This window comes from Micropterus salmoides, unplaced genomic scaffold, assembly GCF_014851395.1.
Source record: "Micropterus salmoides isolate LMB-PRFRI ecotype aquatic unplaced genomic scaffold, ASM1485139v1 Ms_hic_scaffold_5, whole genome shotgun sequence".
Lineage (NCBI taxonomy): Eukaryota > Metazoa > Chordata > Actinopteri > Centrarchiformes > Centrarchidae > Micropterus > Micropterus salmoides.
In genome coordinates, this window is record NW_024044237.1 from 21118694 (window position 1) to 21144871 (window position 26178).

Here is a 26178-nt window from a genome sequence, read left to right on the forward strand (position 1 = left end):
GTTGTTTTCATATTACATCTTTATTGTTGGTTTAATAGAAAAAAATGTGCCTTTTTCATACAGATTCAAAATTAATTTGACAAATACACAAAAAATTACAAGATTTTTTTCTAGCAGCATGACTCAATTTCAGATCTTGCGGCTTCACTGGCCTTGTTAGAGCATTTTGTAAAATTACTAAACTATTTATATAAAAAGGTATAGCTTGTGTAGGGAGGACGGAGACTGACAGCTTCACTAAGTGAACACAGGCAATAGAGGTTTAACTGCAGCAACCTTACTGGAGGTTAGAGAAGGAAATATTACTCATATTTCAACATGTAAGGCTGAGGGAAAGGCCTGGGCCGAGTGTTGCCCTGGGACCATACACAAATATAAATGAGAATATATATCACCAGAAAAAGAGTATTAATAGCTGTGAAAACATGATGCCAACAGTCCAGATTATGGAAAATATGCATGAATAATACAGGAATTCTGTAACAATAGGTTATTAAAGTGTGACTAAAAGCAATAAAAACATTTTTCCACGCAGATTACAAATGATGCAACAGCACTGAAAAAAGGATTGTTGCTGGAAGTGACATGACAGTCTGTGAGGTGCGGACTTTTTGCAAATCACGGCTCAGCTTCATGATACGTAGACCTTCAGTGACCCTGTTTCATATGTTGTTTGCATGGTTATAGGCCGAGAAAAAGCAGTTCAAATGAAAGCAGCGACTACGGGTCAGAGAGGCAGAGAAATGGCAAGTAGAATAATAAGGCTCAACATCGCCAACAGTTTGGACTGACTTCAAGTCAGGTTGTTTTTCTGCCAGAGGAAATGTCTAATGACAGAGAGGACAAGTTCTGTTTTCTGGCGAACAACCAATTCATATCAGCAGCAAATTTGAGCAAATGTTAAATGAAATGAAACAATAGCTGAATACAATTACAAACTGATTAAATGAGTAAATATTACACATTAACTGTTGATACATGCAGTACAAAGATGTTGATCTTAGTTCATTTGACCGGCTTTGCACTGTTTTTGGAAGAATTCAACTACCAAAAAGTGCCTGCTAGCTTCATCTTGCCATGTGGGTGTGACAGGATTTGATACAAGCCTGTCCTTATTTATGTGCATCCTGGTGTGTCGAATGTGCCTCTCTGTAGTTCTGATCTGCCACAGGCAAGCACCAGTATGTAAAGAAGAACGAACACAAAAATGTTCAGTGTTCACCATTTTGACTGTCATGGAAAACAGCAGCCGCTCAAAAACTTAAAAACATGAAGTAAAACTTGTACAGCAGTAGTGTTGTTTGTTTAATTTTTCTAGATAAAGGGCTCTACTGTATGTTTAGCTGTTCCTGACACTGCTACAGGAGACAAATGCAAACTCCAAGTAAACATTCATCGTTTAGAGTTTGACATGATCAGACTCCAGAAAGTGAAGTGGTCACAGGAAGTGGACCGTGAGCCTGCCAATGCTGCATAGATAAAAAGAATCTGGCAAGCCAAACACTGGTTCAGCAGTAATCATGCAACCATCCAGATCTACTGTGTCATTCTTCATTCATTCATCTCCTTCACGTTTATATATAATTTCAACTCTGAACAGATCAACCAACTCAGCAGTTTTTCCAGTAGTCATTGAAATGTATCTCTAAAAAACACATAAAAATCCTTTTTAAACAAACTAACACAATAAGAGTTTATGGTTAATGGATAACCATTACAAATTATAGAAAGTACATAAGATACATGTCAGTTACAATCTGCTGGTTCTGACCAGAAACTGGATGAGTCTGACACGGGTAAAATCAAGTTAACAAATATCCAGGACAATGACTATACTGAAAAAAAACAAGTAAAAAGTCAGTTGATCTGACTAATTCACGATAAAGGCTTTAGCAGTTGTGTCAATCAAATTACATCAAATCTATCAAATCTGCTGTGGTTATGATGCATCACAGCTGGGCCACGGCTGTAAGGCAGATTTATTTTCAAAGTAAAGTTACTGCTGTGGCTCAAGTATCTCACTTATGTCTCTTCTTAAAAAATATACAGTGACGTTAGGCTGCTAGCTAACAAGGTGACAACTTGATTCAACGCAAAAAAAAAGAAGAAAAGAAAAACAGTTCAGTCAAAGAAACACAAACATTTTAACAAGTCTAGTAAATTTTCTTGTGACGGATACGTTTTGTGCATAGAAACACAATCAGCCTTTTAACCAAAACACTGAGGTCCTCCAACGTGGCTGCCAGAGGGTAAGCTCCCTGTGGTAGTTTTTATTAATTTATTAATTTGCCACATTGTGGGACTTTAGGACTTTAGAGACATGGGCCTCTAGTTTTAATAAACCTGTGCAACTTGTTTGTACTTAACACTCTTTTTAGTGGAGCAGTAACATAATTACAACTTAATGCTGTGTAAAACAGCAGAATATGAACTTATTAACAAATGTTGCCTCCATATTTAATTTGTGTAAAAAAAAAAGTAATATTTACACTGTGAGTGGATGCTGTCCAAAGAACAGAAAACCAGTTATTAGGGCTATGGGTTAGTTTTCGTGCAGCTCTGAAGTTTTAGGGAAAGCATTTCCTGTGACCTTCATAATACAAACAAAATAATGTATTAATTACTTTCACAGTTAACCATTATTTATTAGGCAGGAGGATACTGATTCCGTTAAATAAAGCACTTTCGAATCAAAATACTTTAAAACAAGTCACTTTGAAAGTGACGAAGAGAAGACTCCTTATTTTTAAGATTTAATTGGGCTCAATCATATTACTGTGCACGAGCTTCACGTTCTGGTTCATGTGATTTGTTTTGTTTGGAGGCTGATGAATCTTAAAATTGAACTCAAACTTGAATGATCAGAAATACTATTATCAAGTTAAACTGTGAAGACGATTTATGATACTAGTTAGCTTACATGGCTGGCAGGTGGACAACTCACCCGGCCCACACTTTTTAATTGCCTCTATTGGCAGCTGCAAAAAGTGTCAACAGCTGTTTGCACTGCCGAGAAAATGCAACATTACCTCGGTCAAACTAGAGGCCTGTGTTTTTGCTTTTAAACATGCTTTAACCACTGGATGGGTCTCCACTACTTCTGGTTCATTGTCTCTTTAGTAGAGGATATTGGACATTTATAGAACTGCATGTCTTCAAGCACTGACAGAGAAATGAGGCTGTGATAAAATAAAGAGAAGCTAATGATAATGTGTAGGGAGAGGTGAGAGAGAGGAGGAATGGTGAGGATCCAGAACAAAGGAGCAAATGGATGTGAAGGCAAAATAAGGAAGAATGGAAGTTTGACATGTCCACATATTTGTGACACCTAAACAGACACTACTGAGGTTTTCGGAGGAAGTGAGGTGGATTTAAAACAGGCGTTTGGCAGCTTTGCGGCTCTGAGACCAGTTCAGATTGCAACAACAAATGACTACGCAGAACAGTGACATTATAAAGTAATAAGAATGCCAACGTGTCCAACTGGATTGGTGAGGATTGTTTAATTACTGAGGTATAGGTGTATGTTTCCTATTCAGAACTGTTTGTCCTACAGCGTTACCCCCCAAAAACTACACTCAGCAGTGAGGTTTGTGTAGGTTTTGGGCTCTAAAGTGTTGTAACACAGAAGCTGACTGAATAATGTCAGTGAAAGCAAAGAGGGAGATTGACAGAAGGGAATACCACCTGAACACCAGAGCGTTTCCTTTCTTAACGTGTACCAATTCCCCTCTTTGCTATTCAGTAATGCATATAAAAACAGAGTGTAACTCACAGAGTCAGTTATTGCCACTCTACTTCACATCTGTCCATTAAAGTTTATTGTTCAGGAGAACTTGTAATCTATGAGTGCAGAGGTAAGTGGTCCAAATGTTTATGAAACAACAATGACGGCAAACTGTCCTGTTGAGGGGATATCTCAAAGAGGCCGTGATATTTTGTTTCATTACTGCCAGCACAGTGAGCGACGCCCTCATGACTAAGTTAAACTAAAGCAGCAAATAGACTGATTATCTGTGAGATGGCTTGATGAAGGCTGAGGCCATTTTGGCAGCTTTAATCTCAGTAGTTCCCTCTCAACAACAGATTGTAACATAATAGTTTACATAACTGCCTCTGCTATTAAAAATACAGGTGTCGCACACACACACACATTCACATAGAGGAAAACTTCAGAATGCAATGAGAAAAAAATGCCTTTTCTGAAGATGAAGAGAAGCTATCCTCCCAACAGCTGTCAATCTCCAAATAGGTCTAATTGCAACACTTTCCACAGTATACAATGTGCACACTTCAAAAAAACTACTGTGAATTATCATTTCAAAGCCGTAACAAACACAGTTTATGCGGATTTGTCTAGCACCCTGCTAAAAACTTAAAAAGGGCAATAAAAACTGTAGAGTTTGGTGATTGGAAAAAAAAACAAGTGCTGAAAGGTAAGGCTGTACAGACTCAAGAGAAGACCTTGTATCAACTGTGGTGTTAAGTTTCATTAATTCAGGCACCTGCACAGTGCTCCCCTACTGCATCTGTTAATCTGTCCCAAGCTGCAAAGTCACTGACTTATATCAAAACCGTTTAAAAAAAATTAACACTAGGGTTCATGGCATATGAATCGGTGGAATCACAGTCACCCACCTGTCTCCCATGCAGGCAGGCTGGCAGAGTAGTTGAAGCCATTTTGCTGACGTTTTGGACCCCGGATGTGAGTACAGTGTGATAAAGTGTGCTGTTGAATTGAGTTGATTGTGTCTGGTGGCTGATCTCTCTCAAGAATTGTCTGCTACCTCCTGTGACATTTACAACAGCTACGCGCATTTCTCTTGTAACTGTCGCGGCAGTAAACAGTAGACGGGAAAAAAGCTAACCTGGGAATCACTCAGGATGAGATTGTGTTTCAGCAACACAAAATAAATAAAATGCACTGTTAAAAGATTAGATGCATGAGGTACTACATATAGAAAACGTGAATTTATCCCTTCATTCTAAATTCTATACACCTCTTGTCTTAACAATGTGTTTATATGGAATCTAAAAAAGAAAGCATAGTAATTTTTATAGCTTCAAAAAGCTAAAGTAGCGAGATAAATGGTGTAAAAGCATTTCATTCCTCTTGGAGGTGTGTGTTACTACAGAGTGCCCAATGAGCAAACGATCCTAGTAGAGATTGTGTTGTGCTTATCCTCCTTATGCGTTTCTATCTTCCAACGCCAATGTGCCTTCTTTTCGTCCTCTCTGTGGCTTGTAGCCAGAGTGCACTTTTCGATTTCTCTCTTCAAATGAAAATAACAAAACAGCCAATGAGAGTCCAGGAGGGTGAGAGCGTTAAAGGTCAGCCAACAGGAGGAAGTCCATGGTTAAGAGCTCTGGTCGGGAGGGGGGGGGGGGGATCTAAGGATGAGAAAAGGTGCTGGTGGGCTGAATCCCTGGAAGGAAAGAAAAGCAAAAGGAAAGTAAAATCTTAGAATAAGACAATATGTATATGTATGTACATTTACATACTTCCTGTTGTACTTACATGATATATGCTTGATATGTATAAATATATATCACCTTTGTACAGTGAGACTCAGATGTGTGTCTCTACGTCAGTATAGCCAGGCAGGATGTCTCCATTGGAGCAGCTCTTGGGCTCCCCCGCTGGCTGCACGGTGGGCAGCATGTGGGCAGTTGTCTCCTCTGGTGACGCTGCCGCCTGGCCTCGCCGTAGCCTGCGGTGTATCAGGGGCACAAAGAAGAGCACCACGCCCCCCACCATAGGAGGAACCCCAGCCAGGGAGAAGGCCACCGTGTAGTTCCCAAAGTAATCATGTAGGAGACCTGGGCAGTGGAGGGAGAGGGGACCTGATTCTTTAATCAAGGAACAATGACAGAATAGGTTTCAAAGAGTAGATATTAAAGAGAAGGTTGCATGTTAGGATAGAGCAGGCCTGGACTGGGAACTGGGAGCACCAGGAGGATTCCTAGTGGCCTGGCCAGCTGACTGGCCCAGAGTGCTGTCCCTGGTCTGTTGTGAATGTGTGGAGATCGGCCTGGGCTGACGCTAGATTGCCTGCCTGAAATATTATCCCAGTTCAGCCCTAGGATAGGAACTTTTTGCCTGAAATAGCTCTATTAAATGCAACAAATGGGAACATTTTTGGTAAATACACTAATTTGCTTTTTTCTTTGACAATTAGATGAGAAGATCAATGCCATTCTCATGTCTGTGTCTTCTCTTGTATGGAGACATAGCCAGGAGGTGATTACTGTAGCTTAGCTTAGCTTATTTTATCTTAGTATAGCTTAAAGCCTGGAAGCAGGGGCTAACAACAAGCCTGCACCTCTAAAGCTCGCTAAATAACACCTTACTTACATTGTTAGTACTGAATTTAGTGAAATGTCCACAGATTTGGTTGGAAATAGTTTTGGCTCATTAATGTACTATAACTAATGTACGTCACAACACAATCTATGACCAAAATAATTCTGTAGTATATCTGAATTTGAAATTAATGCATTTCTAGAACATCAATTATTCTTTAAGTCACTGAAATGATTCAGGTCAATACTCATTCATGGCAACACTTGGCACCCTGCCATCAACAGTGGAAGTCAATAAGGAGATTGCACTATTGCGATACAATACAGCACTAAGAATCTCACCCTGTGATCTGTATAGTATGTATATCCACATCCTACATTTATCTGCATGTGAGCTGAAGCAAATAAACTCTATCTATGGTGACAAAGCAAAGTCAACAAGTTTAACACGCTGCAAAGTATGTTTAACCACTGACCTCGTGACATGAAAGCAGTGGGAGTGGCGTGCATTTAACAACGCTGCCTGCAATGTACAGTATGCATTCTTGAACTGCACAGAACAACACATGTTGATAGAGTGATAATGGCATGATAATTTTGCATGTTTTGTTTAACAACAGCAGATAACATCTACATCTGTGGTTAGTCAAAAGGAAAATTTAAACCATATGCCACTACAAACAAATAGTATAATCATTTGGCTAGTTAGTCTATTAAAGTGGCAGCCCACATGCACTGGATGCAAGCAACTAAGTCTGTTATATCACAGGGGTGGTAGTCACTGACAAAGATACACACCTTTCAGTTTTTCTCTAAACAAAACTCCTTACAGCCAAAATGTTTCTGTGGCGTAACACGTTGCCAAATGCAAACACCAGCTATATTACCAAAACAAAGTAACAATCTGTGAAACTATATTGTCAGTATCCCAGAAAAATGTGAGTAATATTTGTTATGTCTGGAAAACATTATAAAAATGCCCACAGAAATTTCCCACAGTCCAAAGTGACGTCTTCAAAATATTTGTTTTTGTTCAACCAGAATAGTTGCAGATTACTAATCGACTGATTCCTTTAGCTCCAGTTCACTATATCACCATGGATATTCTTGTGAGGACATAGTTTTGGATATGTAATTAATAAAAATCTGTATATTGCTTTCTCCAAAGACGTAATCCAAAACAGAAATCAGCATTTTTTTTAAACAATGTCTGTTTTTATGAAATCAACAGCTGTTAGAGTGTTATGTGGTAAAAGCACTCCAGGTATGTGTGAGATCTGAAAGAGGTTGGCAAGAGAGAGCACGAGGATGGCTGAATCATCAAATTAATGTACTGTCCTCAGAGCTCTTCTAGACACTCCTGTTGTTAGGGCTAGAGAGAAGCATGGCAGAGGAGAGACGGAGGAGGTAGAGGAGACATAAATGGAGCCGAGTACTGAGATGTGACCCTGCATGTGTTTTTTTGCCAGAAGACAAATCCCTAGAGACAGATTGCAGTTGGCCACAAGCCCAAACATCTCTAAATACAATCAGCCTATAATCTATCCTCCCAGGTATTTGTCTTACTCTCCCTTTACTGCCTACATTTTTTTCCATCCTTCCTCTGCTAATATCAATCAACTTGTTGCATCCTGAAGTCTCATTCTGGCTTCTACCGTATAAATCAGTGCTATGAAAATAGGACAACAACAAAAAAAGAGCTGTGCTTCTCACCAGCAATGGGTGGACCTGCTGTCATGGGAAGAGCCATAAGGCCCAAAAGGTAGCCTATGGCCTGTGAGGCCTGCATGGGCCCAACCAGCTCAAACGCTATGGGTGCCATCATGGTGAGGAAGCAGCCGTCACACAGCCCCAGGAACACGCACACAACCACCAGCCCCTCGAACACAGAGCACTGAGGAATCATCATGGACATCAGGCCCAGTGCCATGAAGGACACCACCTGAAACAGACAGTGAGAACACATTAAAAAGCTTCAAGCCTCTCTGTTATTTCCTTAAAGGCTGCCTTGTTCATGGGTCACAGCTGCAGTAGGTGTTTGCTTGTTTCCGGTGTTTGATTTCTTTAGTACTAACAGAAGCACTGATTGCAGAAAGTGAGGGGAAAATATACAACCTATTTTTAGTCGGCTCAATTTCTATTCTTGTTGTCCCTGCTTGGCTTCCAGGCCTTTTGTCTTTATTGTGAACATTCTGTTAGTGTCAGTGCAGATATATTTTTTAGATTACTGCCATTTCCATGGCAGTAATCTAAATATTTTTACAAGATTTGAGCATGGATAGCTGAAACGCTAAGTTAGCCTGGGTTGGCATGAGGCTGGTACTACGACCATTTTGGTTCATGTATTACGTTATGTGGAGATTATATCTAAACCAAAGAATATAAAGCTGAGGATTTTTTATATCTCAATCACATCATCTGTTCCATAGGCTGCGTAAGAATTGTGTTTTTGTTGTTTCTGAAGGCTGTCTGTTTGTACAAACCTAAACAGTCAGCTAATACTGTTGAATTACGCCGAGCTCAGAGTTCACAAGTTTAATGAGTGAACTGTGAAGGAAGGTTATGTGCCTCAACAACAAGCTAAAAGGTGTTACCCGAAAAGCCCTTTGTGATTACCACATTGTACAAGCAACTCTTAAAAACATAGTTTGTTCAACTCTGGATAAAAGAGAGTATTCCTATCTATAAAAGACTCCCTCACAGCCAGTCTGTTTATTATGACAGCAGGAGGGATATTATTGAGCAGCATGCTGTAAACACATTCTCTTTTTCAATGGAAAACATTATCTGTGCACAATCGAAATGTCCAATTGTCGCAGTGGCAGCCCGGCTGTTGGTGAGTGTCCTGTTTCTCCTTTCCCTCACATTCTGGTTTCTCCTGTGCCCTCTCTCTCTCTGTGTGTGTGCTCTCTCCCTCCCTGCTCCGGAGCCCGGCTGGCTACCCACACCTGCACCTCGTTAACCTCCATCCCCAGCCGCCGCACCTGCCAGCCATCAGCCTCATCACAACCAGTATATCTACCCCGGCTTTCCACTCCATCCTTGCTCGATCGTCGCAGCTCCTGAGCTGGTGTCGCCGCTTCGTTCTGGCTCTTTCTAAAATTCCCTCTTGCTTCACGTCCCCATTGCCTACTAACCCTGTCTCTCTGTTTCCCCCTGCCAGGTTCACTCACCTCTGCCTCCCAGCTCGGCCAGTCGGGCTCGCTCGCCTGCCTCCTCCTCTCGCCGCCTCCACGACGCCCTCCGGCTTCTCCTCTCGCACCCCGCCTGGACCCCAGTCTTGCGCCCTCTCCTATCCGTCTGCCAGCCTCCCTCAAGCCTCCAGCTTAAGTGCCCTCCGTTCCTCCAGCTTCTCGGTTCCCCATGTCCTCGTCAGCCTCTCCCCCTCCTTCCACCCGCCCTCGCCTCGAACCCCCTTCTCCTCAATAAACCTCTTTTTCTAACCCTCAGCGTTGCGTTTGGGACCGTTCTGTCTCCCACCGTTACACCAATAGTACCAAGGGAGCATTGGAAACATATTTTTATGTGTCTTTTAATATCACTTGCACATCCATCCACTCAGTTTCCCTCTGCTGAACAACACGCTCGATTAACAACATGCAGAATGAGTGTTGTGATTCTGGCCGACATAGCCAATGTATTGCATTCAGCAGGAAGTACAGGTACACCAGCAAGAAATTAGAAATCCTGTTGTATTCACCTCTCAAACTGCCCTGAACGGCTGTGCTTTTCCCCGTTCTATTTTCTCAGGACTGAATCATCCCTGCTATTATGCAGGTGGGTACTTCTTATGGCAACACACAATCTTGTTTTTATTCTGTCACTGTAAGTGGGTGCAAATTAGCGTCTGAGTCATGTTTATCTGCAGCCTAATAAGCCATTAAAGACACTGAATCACTGAGATTGCAAATTAAAAAATCTAATGCTCAACCCAGTGACAATACATAATTCTTTTAATAGAATGATTTTAAACAAGTCTTGGTTCAGTGTGATAAAACGTGCCAGATGGGTGAGCAAAACAAAAAAAGGTGCACTTAACAGAGTACATGGTGGCTGTCAAAACACAATTGTTAATAGTTAACCTCAAGTCTTCTATTACAGGTCAAAGTTGATGTGCAGACTTTTGCATTATTAACACATTACAAGCTATTATGAGAGTAATAATTATGCAGGAATGTATATCGTAACGCTAACCTTGCAGAAATTATAAATAAGAAAACAAAGACAACTTTTAATGTAGACAGATTTTAAAATGGTACAAATAAATCATTAAAACCATGTTACTAAGAGGCTAAAAGTGAGATAATAGACCTGTGTCAGAAATTTAGCTGGTACGAGGTCGAGGCCCACATACCACTTTTAACTGAGATTTCACAGAAACATGCAAAACATTTAAGGAAAAGGGGACTACCCCTGTTTTATGCCTTCAGACATTCTCACCTGCATGTAGATCTTTTGAAGGCCAGGAATGAGGTCTCCGATCTTGCCGAAGGCGAGGCGTCCCACGCCAGATGAAGCTCCTATGCAAACCAGGAGCACCCACTCCTTCTGGGTGTCCTTGAACTGCTCATTCACAAAGTTGATCTGAGACACGGAAGGAAAAACAGAGACAGTGCAGCATGAGCGTTGGCTGTATGTGTTATGCTGCATAAGAAACTCACCAGGAGCTACCAATAATGAATGATCTCACAAAGACATAACACAACCCTGCTTGTGCACTTTTTTCATGTGTTTTTGAGCTCCATGGTTAAAAAGTCAATGTACTCAGCAAATGGGTGTACATTTGGTGGAGTGGATGAATTTGTCCATCCATAAACCCAAAGCGAAGAGCGTACAATAATAAAAATGTCTTCATTCACAGACCTTTGGTACAGCAGGACAGGAAGACCCAACGCATATAGGTCAGACCCTCCCACTCCCCTCAGCCCTGACCCCCCAAATCGGATCCAAAACATTAAACCATCCTCTGAAGTCTTTCCTGAACATGCTAGTGAAATATTTGCTCTGCTTTGAAGGGCTCTACATTCATCAATGGCCATAGGATAGGATGGGAATGTTTAGGAATACAGAGAGGCCATACAGGAGAGGTTTCCTGAGGTGGTGGAGCCAATACAAAGGCCGGGGCTGTGTTTACATCTGGGCCCGAGCCTGAAACAATAGGCCTGACAGAGGGAGGCCGGAGCTGGAACATCCGACATCTGGATAGAGGGAGATCAACTTCACAGCTCCACGCTACAGCTTTACACTTCATCCTCATCCTTCACTATCTCACTATCTCACAACAAAGTCAGCCATAGGTCATGTGCAGATTTTGCAAATATACTTATCTTGGAAAGCCAAATTACTATGCTTTTTTAAGACTCGTGAGTTATTTGACTTCTTTTTTTATAATGATGTTCAATTTAGTCACCCCTTCCTCCCCCGTGTTATTTTACACATATTGTCAATAGTTTGAGATAGGTATTGAAGAGTAAGAACCACACCAGCATTTAAACAGACTATAGTGATATTTGCGGTTACCTTTAGATGCTATTTAATGTGCTGCAGCTGCAACTAATTAGCTAACTGACATTGGTGGCACCCTTTTCCCCAGTGAATGATTGTTTGGCCGCTTGTTCAATAGTTACACAAGCTTTAATATGTACATCCTAAGCTTTAGCAGGAAAGCGAATCAATGTAGTTTTTCAATGTATGTGGCTCTTGTGTTGTGTATCAACAACCTGTTCCAGTTGAGAACTGGTTCCAAATTGTCCTGTCAGATGCACATTGCAAAAACTTGCAACAAAAATTAGTCATGGTGGAAAGGAAGAAATGGTCCAAAGCTTGGCTTTATTTCATGAAGTAAGGTGCTAGTTGTAATGTCTGTAAAATGATCATGTCAGGTAACGACAGAAACACCTGCAATATGCTGAAACATTTTTCCATGCAACATGGGCTTAAATTCCTGGAATGTATTTGACACCCTACACACGCGTGCCACTGCTTCCCAACAGAGCAGTATGTCCTTAGCCTATGTTATAATAAGAAAACTTAAATGAAAACAAATGCTGTATAAATATTCTCTCCTTTCATCCATTTTAGATAATGACCGATAGACTGCTGCTGAGTCATCTTCATGCCTTTTTCTACCCTGTTTCTACACTTTGTTCAGACTCAGAGATAATAAAACAGTTGCGTTAGTGATGAAAACTTGTGTAGGTCAATTATTTTTTGTACCCACACAGAAAATTGATCAATACTCGGAAAAAAGAATCACACTTAAGCAGAATCAAGTCCCGCCCCTAGTAGCTGGCTGCTATCCCTGACTAGTCACGTAAGTCAGTGTGACCATCTACCTATGAACGAACAGTGACATTCCTTCTTCACGCAGATATATGCACGTACAACCCTGACTAGTCAACACCAAAACGACCTAGATAACCCAATAATATCAATACAGAGGTCAGGATTCCTCCATTTACCAAACACATATCAAAACTACCCAATAATATTATGGCATGTGATCCATATTAGGTAATGTTATAGTATACGGAGATGAATGAAAGACTGTTAAGTACATAATGCTTAGTATGTACATACAATCTTCTATTAAAATCTACCGAATATAAACAAAATGTAACATCTTTCATAAGTATGTGATTGTACACTTATATATAATATTTAAGAAATAGAGAGAAGACTTTTTGATTTGTATAGTCTTGAGATCAAATAACCAAATTTAAGGCAGGAGCAAACACACAACATGCACTTATAATTTGACAACAAGCATGCCCATTATTGTTCTTACCAGATGGACATATGGGACAAAGTAGCCCAGTACAGCTGTGGCAACTCCAAATGCCCACACGCGGTATGTCACGATGTGAAACACGCGCAGGTTGAAGTACTTCCTGACGCCACCCATGACCCTGCTCCACCTGCTCCCCCTCTGAGCAGTGGCCCCTGGCTGGGTCTGGGGGTTGGCAGGGCCAAGACCCATGCCTGGGGGTCCCATGCCTCCTCCAGCAGGCAGTAAAGGTTTGAACAATAGCGCCAATAGGGCCTGGACCAGCATGAAGAGGCTGAGGATCTGGAAGGTCCTGCTGAGGCCTAGAGGTTCCACCACCTTGTTGAGGAAAACAGGGAGGCCCATGGAGAAGAGGCTAGCACCGGCCGTCACCACACCGTTGGCCAGGCCCAGGCGCTGGCGGAAGTAGTGGCCTAAGATGACCAACGAGGGCTGGAAGGCAAAAGAGGAGCCACAGCCGAACAGTATGCCGTATGTGAAATAGCGAAGGCTCAGGGAGCTGTAACAAAAATGATAATAAAAAAAGAGGAGTAATGATTTGGTTATTATTTGACCATTTGTTTGCTTTAACATTGAAACTGAACATACAAACTCGTTTCACTGCTCATATCAGATTTTTATAGATGGTTAAACATGTGAAGTTTAGACTGAGTATAGGCATCTGCCTAAAAATCTGTTATTCTACATGTTACCTGTGGCCTTTGTTTAGCTGCTCTGGCTACTAGTGCAAGAAAATGCAACATGGCTAAGGGTTCCCAAATAAGCTATAAATATACTATACAAAAATGCACCTTAGATGCCACTAGGAAGTATCATATAACTTACTGAATGACCGTTAAGAGTGCCTGTGTCATTAAAACTGAATTAATAGTTGTTTAGTGCCTAAGCAGTTTTCACCTTTTCCAAAATTCTGTCAATATCTTATATGACTGAAACTAAGATGTGATTATTAATAGCAAATAAATGCCAAAAAAGTCATCCAGCTGCCCTGAAGCTTAAACAAATGTAGCCCTGTAACTCTTTTTATTACCATTACATTTGAGTCAGGACCAAACAATTGTTTTTCTGGAAAAAAAGATTTATTTATTTTTTAACCCATTTCCCAAGGTGTTTTTAATCTAAACAAAAGATGGTAGCCAGAAATTAAAATTTCCGATTCAATTCAATTTTATCTATATAGAGCAAATTCATAACAGAAGTTATCTCAGATATAATGGTAATGCCTCAGAGGAACAAACTGGGGCTAGAACAAGTGACGTCTTTAATAAATGTACAGTAGCTTACTTTGCAAAGGATGTACTGAGCAGCCCTATAAAAGCCAGGGCTGCCCCACTGACAGCTGTCTTTCTACAGCCGAAGCGGTCTGTGAACATGCTGACCACAGGTGAACAGAAGAAGATCATGCCCATGGCCAGTGCCCCGACCCAGGCTGGGGAGGAAGTGGAGAGGCGAGAGAATTCATTGTCAGAAACATTTGGAAACCCCGTACGTAATATTTAATCCATGTAACATGAAAGGCACTGTGTGCTATAATTCCACAGAATACAATAGTGTGCAATACAACACACGCACATACAGCAAAAAAATTAGGAGAAATTGATTCACTTTCCTGCATGGAAACAATATACTAACTCATTTTGTCATGTGTAATCTTTCAACAGTCTCTACAGTTGTTTTACAGTCAAACAACTATGGCGTATGTACTTGAAATTGAGAATAAGAAATTTCACATTCAATTTTCACATGTGCCACTTGTTATTTCATTGGAGGCAGCCTTTGTATGCACCAGTTTTTCTTGGAAATCAGTCTCTCTGTGTGGCCCCATCCACTATCTGATGTGATTTGCTATTAATATAAGTGTACGTAACTGTGTATTGTGTCTATCTTTGCATCATGTACATCAGACACACTTCATAAGATTTCTCATGGTGATTAAGCAGATCAAAAAAGTGGATCAAAGTGGATAGTTCTGGCCTGTGGTGTAATGTCCATCCAGTGTTAAAATATAACGAGCCAGAATGATCCAACAGAGACACTGCATACCCTGAAGTAAAAACAAACAGATGTCTGGATCCAGTCTCCTGGGGAGCAAAGGTAACTTTAATGTCTACCGTGGTGTTTGGGCTGTGAGTTACACTGATTTAACAGCTCAATAGGAATGAGAGCAGAGAAACTGATAAACAGGTGCACTGACTGATTTACCTACTTACACACACACACACACACACTCTCTCTCCATGAGTTCAGTGTGAAACAGTATACCAACACAGTCTTTGTTGTGAAGGTTAACCTAAACATTCTGTACTTTGCACGTCTGCTGGTACACAGTATATACACTACAAAGTCTAATGTTGTATAGTTTAAGGGTGGGACTGCACTGTACCCTAGCCTTCCTATAGTTTATTTGTCCAAACAGAACAAAGAAAGTTTCATCTTGAGGTGCAACAAAACTTTTCAACACATTTCATATCACATTTCAAAGCATATAGCAGATGCCTACAGTATATACACAAGTGGATATCAATAGGGGCAACAATAAAGTAGGTTAAATGCTATGGTAAATGTACGGGTGAGATACCAATATACCATTCACAGAAATAAATGGCAAAGTTTCACAAGATCAGATTAACCCACTTTACTAAGTAAGCCATGGAGTTTGGGTTTGGCTTCCCATTAGCACCTTAGCATTAGCAGTTGCACCATATTGCACCACTGATCTAGAGAGCTAACAACCAATTTCCTAAGGGACTAGTATACTTAAAACTTGCCGCCTGAAACCCTCTACCCCACACTTCTCCGAAGTTGCAATCTGTTTTGGTCTCCATCAAATCCTGAGGGTCTTTAACTGATAAATGCTTTGCTCTGTTCACCAGCTAGTCGCTAACTTTGCCTGTCTGCCATTTGGGGTACAGTAGGTTTTTAGAGCTTTTTAACAAAAAAATGACCCGACAGTGCACAACACCATTAGACTACTCTCAATAGGTTTTGCATAGAGCAAATCACTCAAATAAGTGCTAACTTTGGTGGTTTATCCACAGTACAGTCTAGATGACAGAACATCTTCATACGAGTAGGAAGGTAAAGTCTGGCCTGATGATGGCCCTAAGGGAAAGGCTATGGTAGTCATTAAATGATCCCCATGTCTATAGTGGCGCCCCAATTCAGTGGTAAGATCCTTCAAATTATGTGGTCCACAAGAATAACCTGCAGCCTCGACTGTGTAAGCAAAGATACATAGCATTTGGTCAGAAATAAAATATATAGCCCTGAATGAAATTGGATGACATGTATATGGCTAGCCTTAAAGGTTAATCATCCAAAAGAAATGTGCACAGCCAAAAACTCCTGACAGAATTGGGTCGGGTTTAGTTTGCATTGCAGTCTGGTGCCTGGAATCTCAGAAATTAATGTCCACAGCCTTGCGTGTGCCTCAACTACTGGGATCATTAATGCCTTCACTGGTATTTCTCCAGCTTCTCATATTCCTTCTTATTGATGTTGCCCGTCACTTAAAACAGCTCGACCTATCACCAGCACCACTTTCTATTTCTTGTCTGTTACCACATGCGCAGTTCGTTTGTCTGGAAGGACCACATGATCTTAACTCATAACTGTCCTTCTCCACCACCCATTGAGGTGTCTCCCTTTTGGATTTGTGTCATCGTTTATATATTACTACTCTTTCTGTAGTTTTTGCCATATTCTTTTTCCCATCTGCTCTACAGTACTGCTCATTTTTGGCTCTAGATGGGTTTGCACTTTGTTACTTCACTGCAGTTATGAGTACACGTTAGATGCTTATGTAGAATAGGGCATTATACCATTTCCCTAACAGAAGAGCTGGGTAATATGAATGAGCAGTGACAGCCACAGTGGCTGAACAGACAAAAAATTACAAAAACTGAAATGATGTCAATGACAATCTGGCACTGAAGCAACATGATAACGTGAGTACAAGTATTTTCTGCAGTACTATAAATGTATGCTTGTTGTCATGTTATGACAAATTATCCAATCACTTCACCCAAGCCTGCATCCAAGCTTTCTTGACTAAACCGAAGTGGAGAGGATGATTGCAGTACCTGGGGAGAGAGTGCCATGTACATTCCATTTTACCGTGTTAAAAACCAAAGCACACTGTCTACAACCGACAAGGCCCAACTTACAATCAAAGGCTAGTAAAGCAACAGAAACCTGTCTCATTCATCCACTCTCTCCTCTCTTTTCTGGCCAACCCTACCTCAAAAGCCCCATTTCCCCCCCTGCCATGGCACATGCAAAGGTCTGTGAGCGGAGTGTACTCACTATAGTAAATTAAACAAAGCAAAAAGAACACAGCGTGGGAGACAGAAGCAAAATAATGTGTGTGTTTGTATGTGGTGGTAGTGGTGAGGGGACTGTCTTTACATGATGGATGCAGTCAGACAGCCAGAGAGAGACTGAGAAGTGGACAGCTCTAAGTACAGTTGTGATTGCAACCAAGACGTATTGAGGACTTATTGAGATCCGATCGCAGAGACCACATTCAGACGTGGCCTCATACAGCCACATTCTTTTGGCAGAATGTACGCAAATGTGTCCTTGGCCACACTCAAGGACTGCTCCCCAACTGACATCCTCTGCATTAGTGGAAATACATAGTAATTTGCACAACAATATTGTCATATTCACTGCAAAACAACAAGAAGAAGCTACAACAGCCAAAATGGATTCTCATGGATGGAGTACACACATACACAAAGAACTCTGTCTGAAGTCCTCTGGCTGCTCTGCCTCAACTCTGTGAGTTTAACGAAGGACAGGTAGCTTTACCTTTAAAGTAATTGCTAACAGGAGCTTTGGACAGCCAGGAGGAGGAGGATGTTTTCTAAAGTAAATAAAGCTTTATTTAAGCTTTAAAGCTTATAGGACCTCTAGCTGCACGGCTAACTGAGAACAAACTTCTTGAAGCAGAGAAACACTGTTCGAGACAGTTCCATTTAATGTACCAAGAGATTTCCCCAAAGGTACTATGTTTAGCTTGTATTAGTACATACTTTGTTTTGTATGGCATGCTGTCTAATGAAAAATCAAAACAGAAAAACTGCACTACAGTACTATTACAGTACAGTACCATATTTATATACCGTATATGCTTAAACACGTGTCTACTGTGACTGATCAGTCATGTGTAAGTACATGAAGTACTGAGAAACTGATTCTATATTAGTTCAATATCTTAACAAACTTCCAGCATGCTAAGCAAACCACATTTTATACTGCCATGAGTGTACTGAGATTGAGGCATTCGTGTCATTCAGGTCCTCTCACTTCTTTCCAAACAATACTGAGTTTATACTTACATTTCCCGATAGCTGTGACTGAACAATTACCTTAACAACAGCGGTTAAAATATTTAGACAAAGATAGACAAAGTCTAGTAGCAGCTACAGTGCAGTAACAGAGTATTTGGAAAGTGACAACATTTTGTTGTTTTTGTTCTGTTCTCCAGGACAATGAGGTTAATGTATCAACTTTCAGCTCTTTAGTCCCTGTTTTAGTGGACAGAAAGTAGGTAGGAAGTACTTTCAAAGAACTGTGTTCACAGCCTGCTCTGTGTATTATCCTTATTAACAAACACAATGGGCTTCATGCAAGAACCACTCGTACGGACAGATTTGTTCTTAAGTAGCTTGTACGAGCGATTTAGGAGAACCTGCCGCCTGGAAGTGCAATCTTAGAGCGTCAGGCCCTTGGAAGACAGTGACAGCATGGCAGAGAGAGGTGAATGGTTGTTCTTGTGGTTTAGACTATCATGGGCAGTGCTTATGCAAATATTAAACATTTTAGACCCATAACTCCGCAGACAGTCACACACATCCAACACTATTCCCTTAATTCCTGTGCTGATGCTATAAACACTAGACTTTCCTTTATGGATCTCCGACAGCAGGACTTAAATCTCTGAACTCAAGAAGATCTTCTATTATATCTATATGTCATTTTCAGGTCCTAATTATGTTAATTTACAATTCTCATGAACACAAGCTCATTTACGCACAAAAGGCATTCATCATGTTTATGCAGGTCATTTACACAGCTATCTGGAGTTAGCAGCGGTGAATCGTGGATGATGTTGCACACTGGTACGAGCCTACCATACGAAAAAAGTAAGAGAAACTTAAGATATGTATATAAAAAATGCTCTTGCATGAGGCCCATTGTTCCTGGAAAGACTTGTTTGCTGCTGACTTTTTCAAAACAACAAAATGTTATTCACCTCCAATGTACTGGGTACCTGAGTCATACTGGCATACTGTATATCTCCAAACCTGGGGGAAAAAAATAAAGAACTATCTGCTCAGATAGATGCCACTGCAGAAAGTAAGAAACAATATTTTGTGGAACTTGACTGAAGCAACCATTTAATTTGAAAGAAATAATCTAATAATCCTTGTTTCTTAAAATCCAACGTACCAAAGCAATCAAAAACACATCTGTTGAAATGTTTTCTGGCAGTACTGTTTGTGGCTAACACAATTTTCCCTGTACACAGGAGGAACTATTCAACTAAACAATGAAACGTATTGTGTTTTAAATTATCTTGGATACTCACAGTACAATAGCCATACATATTTTTACGGAAAGGCTGACGTACAAGACTATAGACTTGGCAAGGAAGCCCATTCCCTCAAGGCCACATGAAATGTCCTTAGCAGGTGCTAGGACTGGGTAATATGTTATTATATGACATACGTAGTCATTTCAACTGAAAAACAAAGACATTAAAAGGTTATTACATTATTATACTGTATTTTAGAATATTAATAGGATAAATATCATGATTTGATGTTTTGATGTGTTGCACAGCACTAGTTATTGGATCTACCAAAAAAGCTTGATGGTTATTTGTCATGGTGTAAGGGTAGGTTTGCTAGCAGACAACGTGGTGGATCATTTTCATCATCCCCAAAGCATCTCTCTCTGGCATAGTAGCTCTGTGTGGTTACAGAAGATACTGTATCTGGTATATTCTATTCCAAACTATTAACCCATGTTATTAACCGTGCAGAAGCCTGCAAATGTTTCAGTTAAATCCCTACTTAGCTGTTTTAGCTTATCTTAGTTTATTCCTCACCAGGTCTTATTGAACAGTGCACTTAACTGTCAAGACAAACAAGCTAATTCAGAAAGTAGCTGGCAGATACCTAGCAAGTGCCAAGAAGAAGTAGTGGGATAGGTATCATGTTCATAAATCCTTGTTATATAGCAGCATCAGTTACCTAACTGGCTAATTACCGTACAGTACTTCAGGTCAGGCAGCATAGTTTCTGTGCGTAAGACAAGTCATTTGGGGCATCAGCTGTCACAGATGCGAAAGGAGTGTCTTCAAACGAGTCCGCCTCAGAACACAAATGTTGACATCAGGAGTCTCCGGAAACTCACATTGTTGCTTGATGAGTCACCGGAAGTTTACATGGTACCGTTCACTATCAACCAGCAGCTTCTTCTGATATTTACTGGTCATATCATGCTCCAAGTTAATAATATTTACTGCTGTGCAAAATGCTTGTGTTGACACAATTAATGATGCAAGATGAGGGGGTATGTATGGATATAAAATGGATACGTTTTGCAGAGAGTACAGTGAGTCACATGTGAATGTAGCAGCATAGCTAAATTTTTCTGCCTAAACTTGCTGTCAGACTTCACTCCTGATCTGTTGTGATACTCTTAATCCTAATTTACAACTGGCGGCCTCTAGCTAGTGCTGGTGGGATTCTCAGAGCTTTCAAGTTGTAAAAAAGACGAAGCTACTCGTCACCTATCCCCTCCCTTGTGTCGGATTGTGCCTTCTTTTCCCGTCACTCTTTCTATTTGCTCCTGCTAGGAAAAACTGTCTAAAAATAAATGCACTGATTTATTATTCATGTTAAAATAAACTCACATTCAACAAAAAAAGTCCCTGATCCTCTGTATGTACTGACTCTGATCCAACCTGGATCGGAGCCTTTAGAGACTCTGATCCGACTTCAACCCATTCCCCTGGCTTCTGGAATGCCAAAAATGCCACAGTACTCCCTAATCTGCCAACCTGGGATTTCCAGCTGCCCTGGAGATGCTGGTGAAATCTGGGGCAGCAGAGCTACAAAGCAGAGAGCACAGAGGTATGCTAGTGATTGGAGAAGTTTGCTTGTGACAGCACAGACACCTGTTTGAATCCTGGCTAGAATATTCTTGATAGTTGGATTTAAAGAAATGTTAGCCTCTGGGTCTTGGCCACATGATGTAAGATTAGTAGTACAGTGGTGAAACTGGCAACTTTTATTTTATTTATTGTTCATCTAAAGGCCTAGGGATCCCAGAGTTCCCCCCATCTTTGAATGGGTGGAATAACCTGCTATTTCTATATGGATTTTATTAGCCTCCATTTCAGTTATGTGTTAGTGTCCCATAATAAATGTAAAAATGTGGAAAATGCTATATATTGTCTGCAGCTTCAATCCAAAGGTGAAACTGATTTTACCCTAACACTAATGATTGCCAAGCCAAATAAGACAGAACGAGGTTATGCAAAGAGGACAGAGGCATGATCAAACACACGACTCGACATTTGAACACATTCTTTAGCAAAACATTTCTAGAACGCAGCCCCCTCTCTGACTAGTTTTACCTGTATGATACCACTGTTACTCACAGGTTACTACAGTCAGTATGACACTTGGTGTGTGTCAAAGTGTGGCACAGAGGAGCTTGTGGCCTTTTGATATCTTTGCATTTTCCCACTTGTGTTCTTAAAAGCTTGATTCCGTATGTGCAAGACTGGGCCTGTGAGCCTGTTTGCATCTTTTCAACATTTGAATGGAAAACTTGCGTAACGGCCAAACGCTGATGTCAGTAAGTAATTTATAGTTAATAGTTTCTCCACTTTAAACTGAAGTTAAAGTAAAAAAAAAAAAAACTCTGAAAAAAAACCTCAGCATTATTAATCACTCATGCCTAGATGCCTTTGGAAAAGGCACTAAAATTCTCTAAAAATAAATCAAACATAAAGTTGATATTGGACGCAATAGGACAAATAGGACAATCGAATGGGACTGAATGATGCCTCTTTTTTTTTATCTCATAACAGTTGGCGTAATATAGAGGGAAATTATTTCAGGGATGAATGAAAAATGAATCACTCATTTACTCAGTCCCTTTCTTCCGCCCCTTCACATACATTCTCTGTTGCAGCTTGAAGCATTCACTCACACATCACATAAGAGGCTCATCCCCCAACTGATTTTAAAAGCATAATCAATTTTAAAAGAATGCTGAATACTTTCACTCCGAGTACACCTTGACATACTGGCAGTTCTGTACCGCTGTGGCCACAACAGGAGTTAAACCTCTGACTGTGCCATGCTGTAATCACTGAGCAAAACAACACCATCTGCAACTCATAACCCGCTCAGCTCTCCTTCACTACCTTCTATTACTTAAATAAATGCTGTTGTTCCTCTTGTTTACCCCTCAAGGTTTAATAAATACCCAGTGTAATTGAGCATGATACAAAGACAAAATGGAAAGATTGAATCGCATCCCAGTCTTTCCTTATCACCTCCTTTACTTATAGTCCTGTAGTTTATTGCCTGTGAAGTACTTAGACATTGTTGTTGTTTTAAGATGTTCTGCACATTTAGCTTTTACTGACTGGATACTTGTATACATGTTTTTTAAAGAGCCTTCATAACTGTGAGTGTTCTAGTTAAGCTGCTCCCCGCCTCTGTTGTTGAGGGGAAAAGGTCAGGACTCAGCCTACTCGCTTCATCCTTTCACATATGAGAACAGCCTAGATTCAAATCCAAGAAACGGCTGGAGATGAAATTCTTGACGGGGGGGGGGGGGGGGGGGGGCTGAAACTATAACACTTTCTCAGACTCTCTATCACACAGATAGAGAGTAATGTGATGCCTTGTTGCGCTGCCCCTAGACACAACAATTTCCTTTACATAAATTATGATCACAAGGTGCAAGAAGCCATTAAAGATGTTAACCTGTTCTGCTTACACTCAAATGAGCCTGGTCATGTCTGAACCTTTGGTTTTGACTTCAAGTTTTCTCCTGCTTCGTAAAACTGTTTTTCATGCTGACCTGAAAGGGTTGAATTTGTTCCAGGGAACAGTCTTAGAACCATAATCCCTTCCCACATCCTGACCTTAACCTTTGCCAGTGGTTGTGGAACTTGACAGGGAGTGAAGAAAAATACCCACTCCTGTTACATGCTCCACCCCTACTCCTCAAAAACATTTCTTTTCACCAAAATCCGACCGTCTGACATTTCACAAATTCAATTCAGAACAAGCAGCCTGCTTGAACGTTCATCACTTAAAAAAGAACTTGCATAATTACTCATTTAGTCAGCACTTGTGAATGTGATTAACAACATCAAACCTTGAGGCCAAGACTCTATTAACACCTTCAAAGGACCAAACCTCCAGAGATGCTTCATTGGATGCTGGCTTTAAATTCCAGCTTTTGAGGTTAACATTTCCGCTACAGTAACAATATGTCAGTGTCCCATTAACTATTGATGTAGCATCAACTAGCTTGCAAAGTCTTTGCACGCTTTGTTTTCCATGTTAATCTGGAGAGCAATTTATCTGCATAACACAAGACTGAACTCTCTCACTCCTTGAAAATAACATCACTGATTTCTACATCACAATGTCGCTCCTTGTCTGCTGTATCATAGGCATGTTTACAACACCCAGTATATTTGTGAGAAATGATCTGAACATTCACCAGTAAAAGCTTGTGATATAATCCTCAACAGAATGGTTTGAATTAAAGCATGCTGGGAGACAGAGGGCTGAACACTGGCCTTATTCTGGTCAAGTACAGCTACAAAGCTGCTGCATTGTGAATCAGTTCCTGGAATTAAATCACCACAAGGTCTTTCAGCTTTGTATACACTATATGTGTCAGGAAAGTCCAGGTTTGAATCTAGCATTGGAGTTTTGTCCCATGCCATCCTTCTCTCTCAGTCAACTGCAATCAGTCCAGTGAAAGAGTCCAGCTTTGAGCAAGGTGCTGAACCCCTAACTGCACAGGGTGCCTGGTTATGTAGCAGCCCCTTCGCTCTGACATGTCTCCATACATTTATGCATGTGCACAGATCCTGTTTGTGCATGTGTTAATAATGTCTTCTTCTCACAGGTTGATAGACTGTTCAAATGCCTGTGGTACAGTTTTCTATAACTTTCAGCCTTCAGATGAAGACTCAAGCAAAAGGTCAAATGTGACACACTGATATGGATTTGCAGCACCTGAATTAGATAAACAGTAGTGTTAATGAATAGATAGTGAGAACACAGTCCTAACTAAAATGCATGTTAATCATTGACAATTGACCAACTCAAAAAAGTTGCAAGGAGCAGTTGTAGAAAGCATGAACCATGAACAGCAAAGAAAAGTAATATGCACACATATAACACACCTAACCACCTGTGCTTGTGACACATATCATAGAGTAATCTATACATCATAAACTACTGATAAGAGGATGTTACATTGTGATATAATGTCTTTTCAATTGTAACCAAGCATGCATCCAGCACAAATGTGCTTCTGCCCACCAGTTGATTGTTTCATCACATTGTCAGGCTCCCCTCAGCAGACAGTCTGGTACTCACCCACTTTGAACTGAGACGTCTTGTCGTCTGGGTTTGCGTGCTCCTTAACCAGCATCATATGCAGGATGCCGAAAGAGTTTTGGATCCCGAAGATCGACCCATTGCACCAGGTGGCCGCAAAAACCACCAGCCAGCCGTAACCCCCCTCGGGTGGGACGAATCCGTTCATCTCCACATGGACCCCTGCCTCGGATTCAGAAGCCGGGGAGAGTGGCGGCTTGTACCCGGCCTCGGGCTGCACCGTGCTGTCCTCCTGCACGATTTTACACTCGCTGCCAGCCGTCTCACCATCCTTGGTCCTGTCTGCTTCTTGGGGAGCATCTCTTTGCTCTATCTGAGGATCTGCAGCTGGCTGCTCCGTACGGGACTCTCCGCTGGACGGCTGCGCTTGATTGTCTAACCCGTTGATCCCCATGTTGCCTGGTCTGATGGAGAGGTTATTGTGGACTCTTGGCACACATGCATGAGATATGGGTCACTGACATAAGACGACCAATTTGGAGCAAAGATTTAATTGGCTATCTGTCAAAATGTGCAAGACAGACGGTCACTAACTGAGAAGACAAGCCCCCTACACCCCGCTTGGCGTGGCCCCAGTCTGAGTGTCAACTTCAGCGAATAAACCCCAACCTGCACACGTTAAATGTGTCATTCTAGTCTGAGATCTGTGTTTTTCCAGGAAACACCAGGCACCGCCTATTTCGCATTTAAATGTAAGCTCATGCGTCTATGAACAGCCTAAAGAGACTAAAACCATTTAGCCTATTTACTTTTGCTGTCTGCTCGGTGCCAAAAACGGATCATCAACCTGTGAAAACGTCCGCTCAGCCTCGACACCGTGTCGTCCTGTCACTGAGTCCGCACACGGTCCGCAACATCTCCTGGTGACAAAACAGGCCTAAACGCTCAGGCGCTCCTCCTCTTTCAACTGATACCTTGGTGTAAATGTTAAATTGGTAGGCCCGCGCGGGTCCCAGAAGCTGTCTTTGCTCGTAAGTGTCAACGGAGCTACGGCCGTCATTCAACAGCTAGTCCCCGCCTCCCATCCCCGGCGGATGGACTGCTGGACGGTTGGAACCAATGGCGGAGCTCAAGTGCAGTTACTGGACAGTGGTGGGACGAGCTTGAACTTCGTGTCTTGTCGGAATCACGGAAAATCCCGAGTATTTGTCAACTTCAGCTCTCATATGTCACCCATGCAAACCCACTTTCCTCATCGGACAAAACTGGTATTTACATCCTGGCGTTAACCGTCAACTGTGACATCTGTTTCAGCCGTATCTTCGGTTGGATTAAGCTAGTAACGTTATTCAGTCACTGTTTTCATTAAGCAGGGAGAGGGTTTGGTGGTTTATTTAGTTTAACGCTATTGTCAAATAGCCGTAGTCTCTAAGTTAACGTTATCCTTGTTCAGTCGGTGCTCGTTTGTTT

General features: G+C 41.2%; 1 protein-coding gene across 1 annotated transcript; it reads right to left on the bottom strand.

The window, feature by feature from the left end:
• Positions 1 to 25794, bottom strand: slc16a2 (solute carrier family 16 member 2). Its single transcript, XM_038698804.1, has 7 exons — positions 24748 to 25794; positions 14375 to 14519; positions 13091 to 13589; positions 10744 to 10887; positions 8017 to 8245; positions 5554 to 5820; positions 1 to 5426 (listed from the first exon to the last, which is right to left on the bottom strand). Exons 1-6 carry the CDS (start codon positions 25160 to 25162, stop codon positions 5570 to 5572), a joined length of 1683 nt encoding a protein of 560 aa, XP_038554732.1. The 5' UTR covers positions 25163 to 25794; the 3' UTR covers positions 1 to 5426; positions 5554 to 5569.
• Positions 25795 to 26178: the final 384 nt, after the last annotated feature.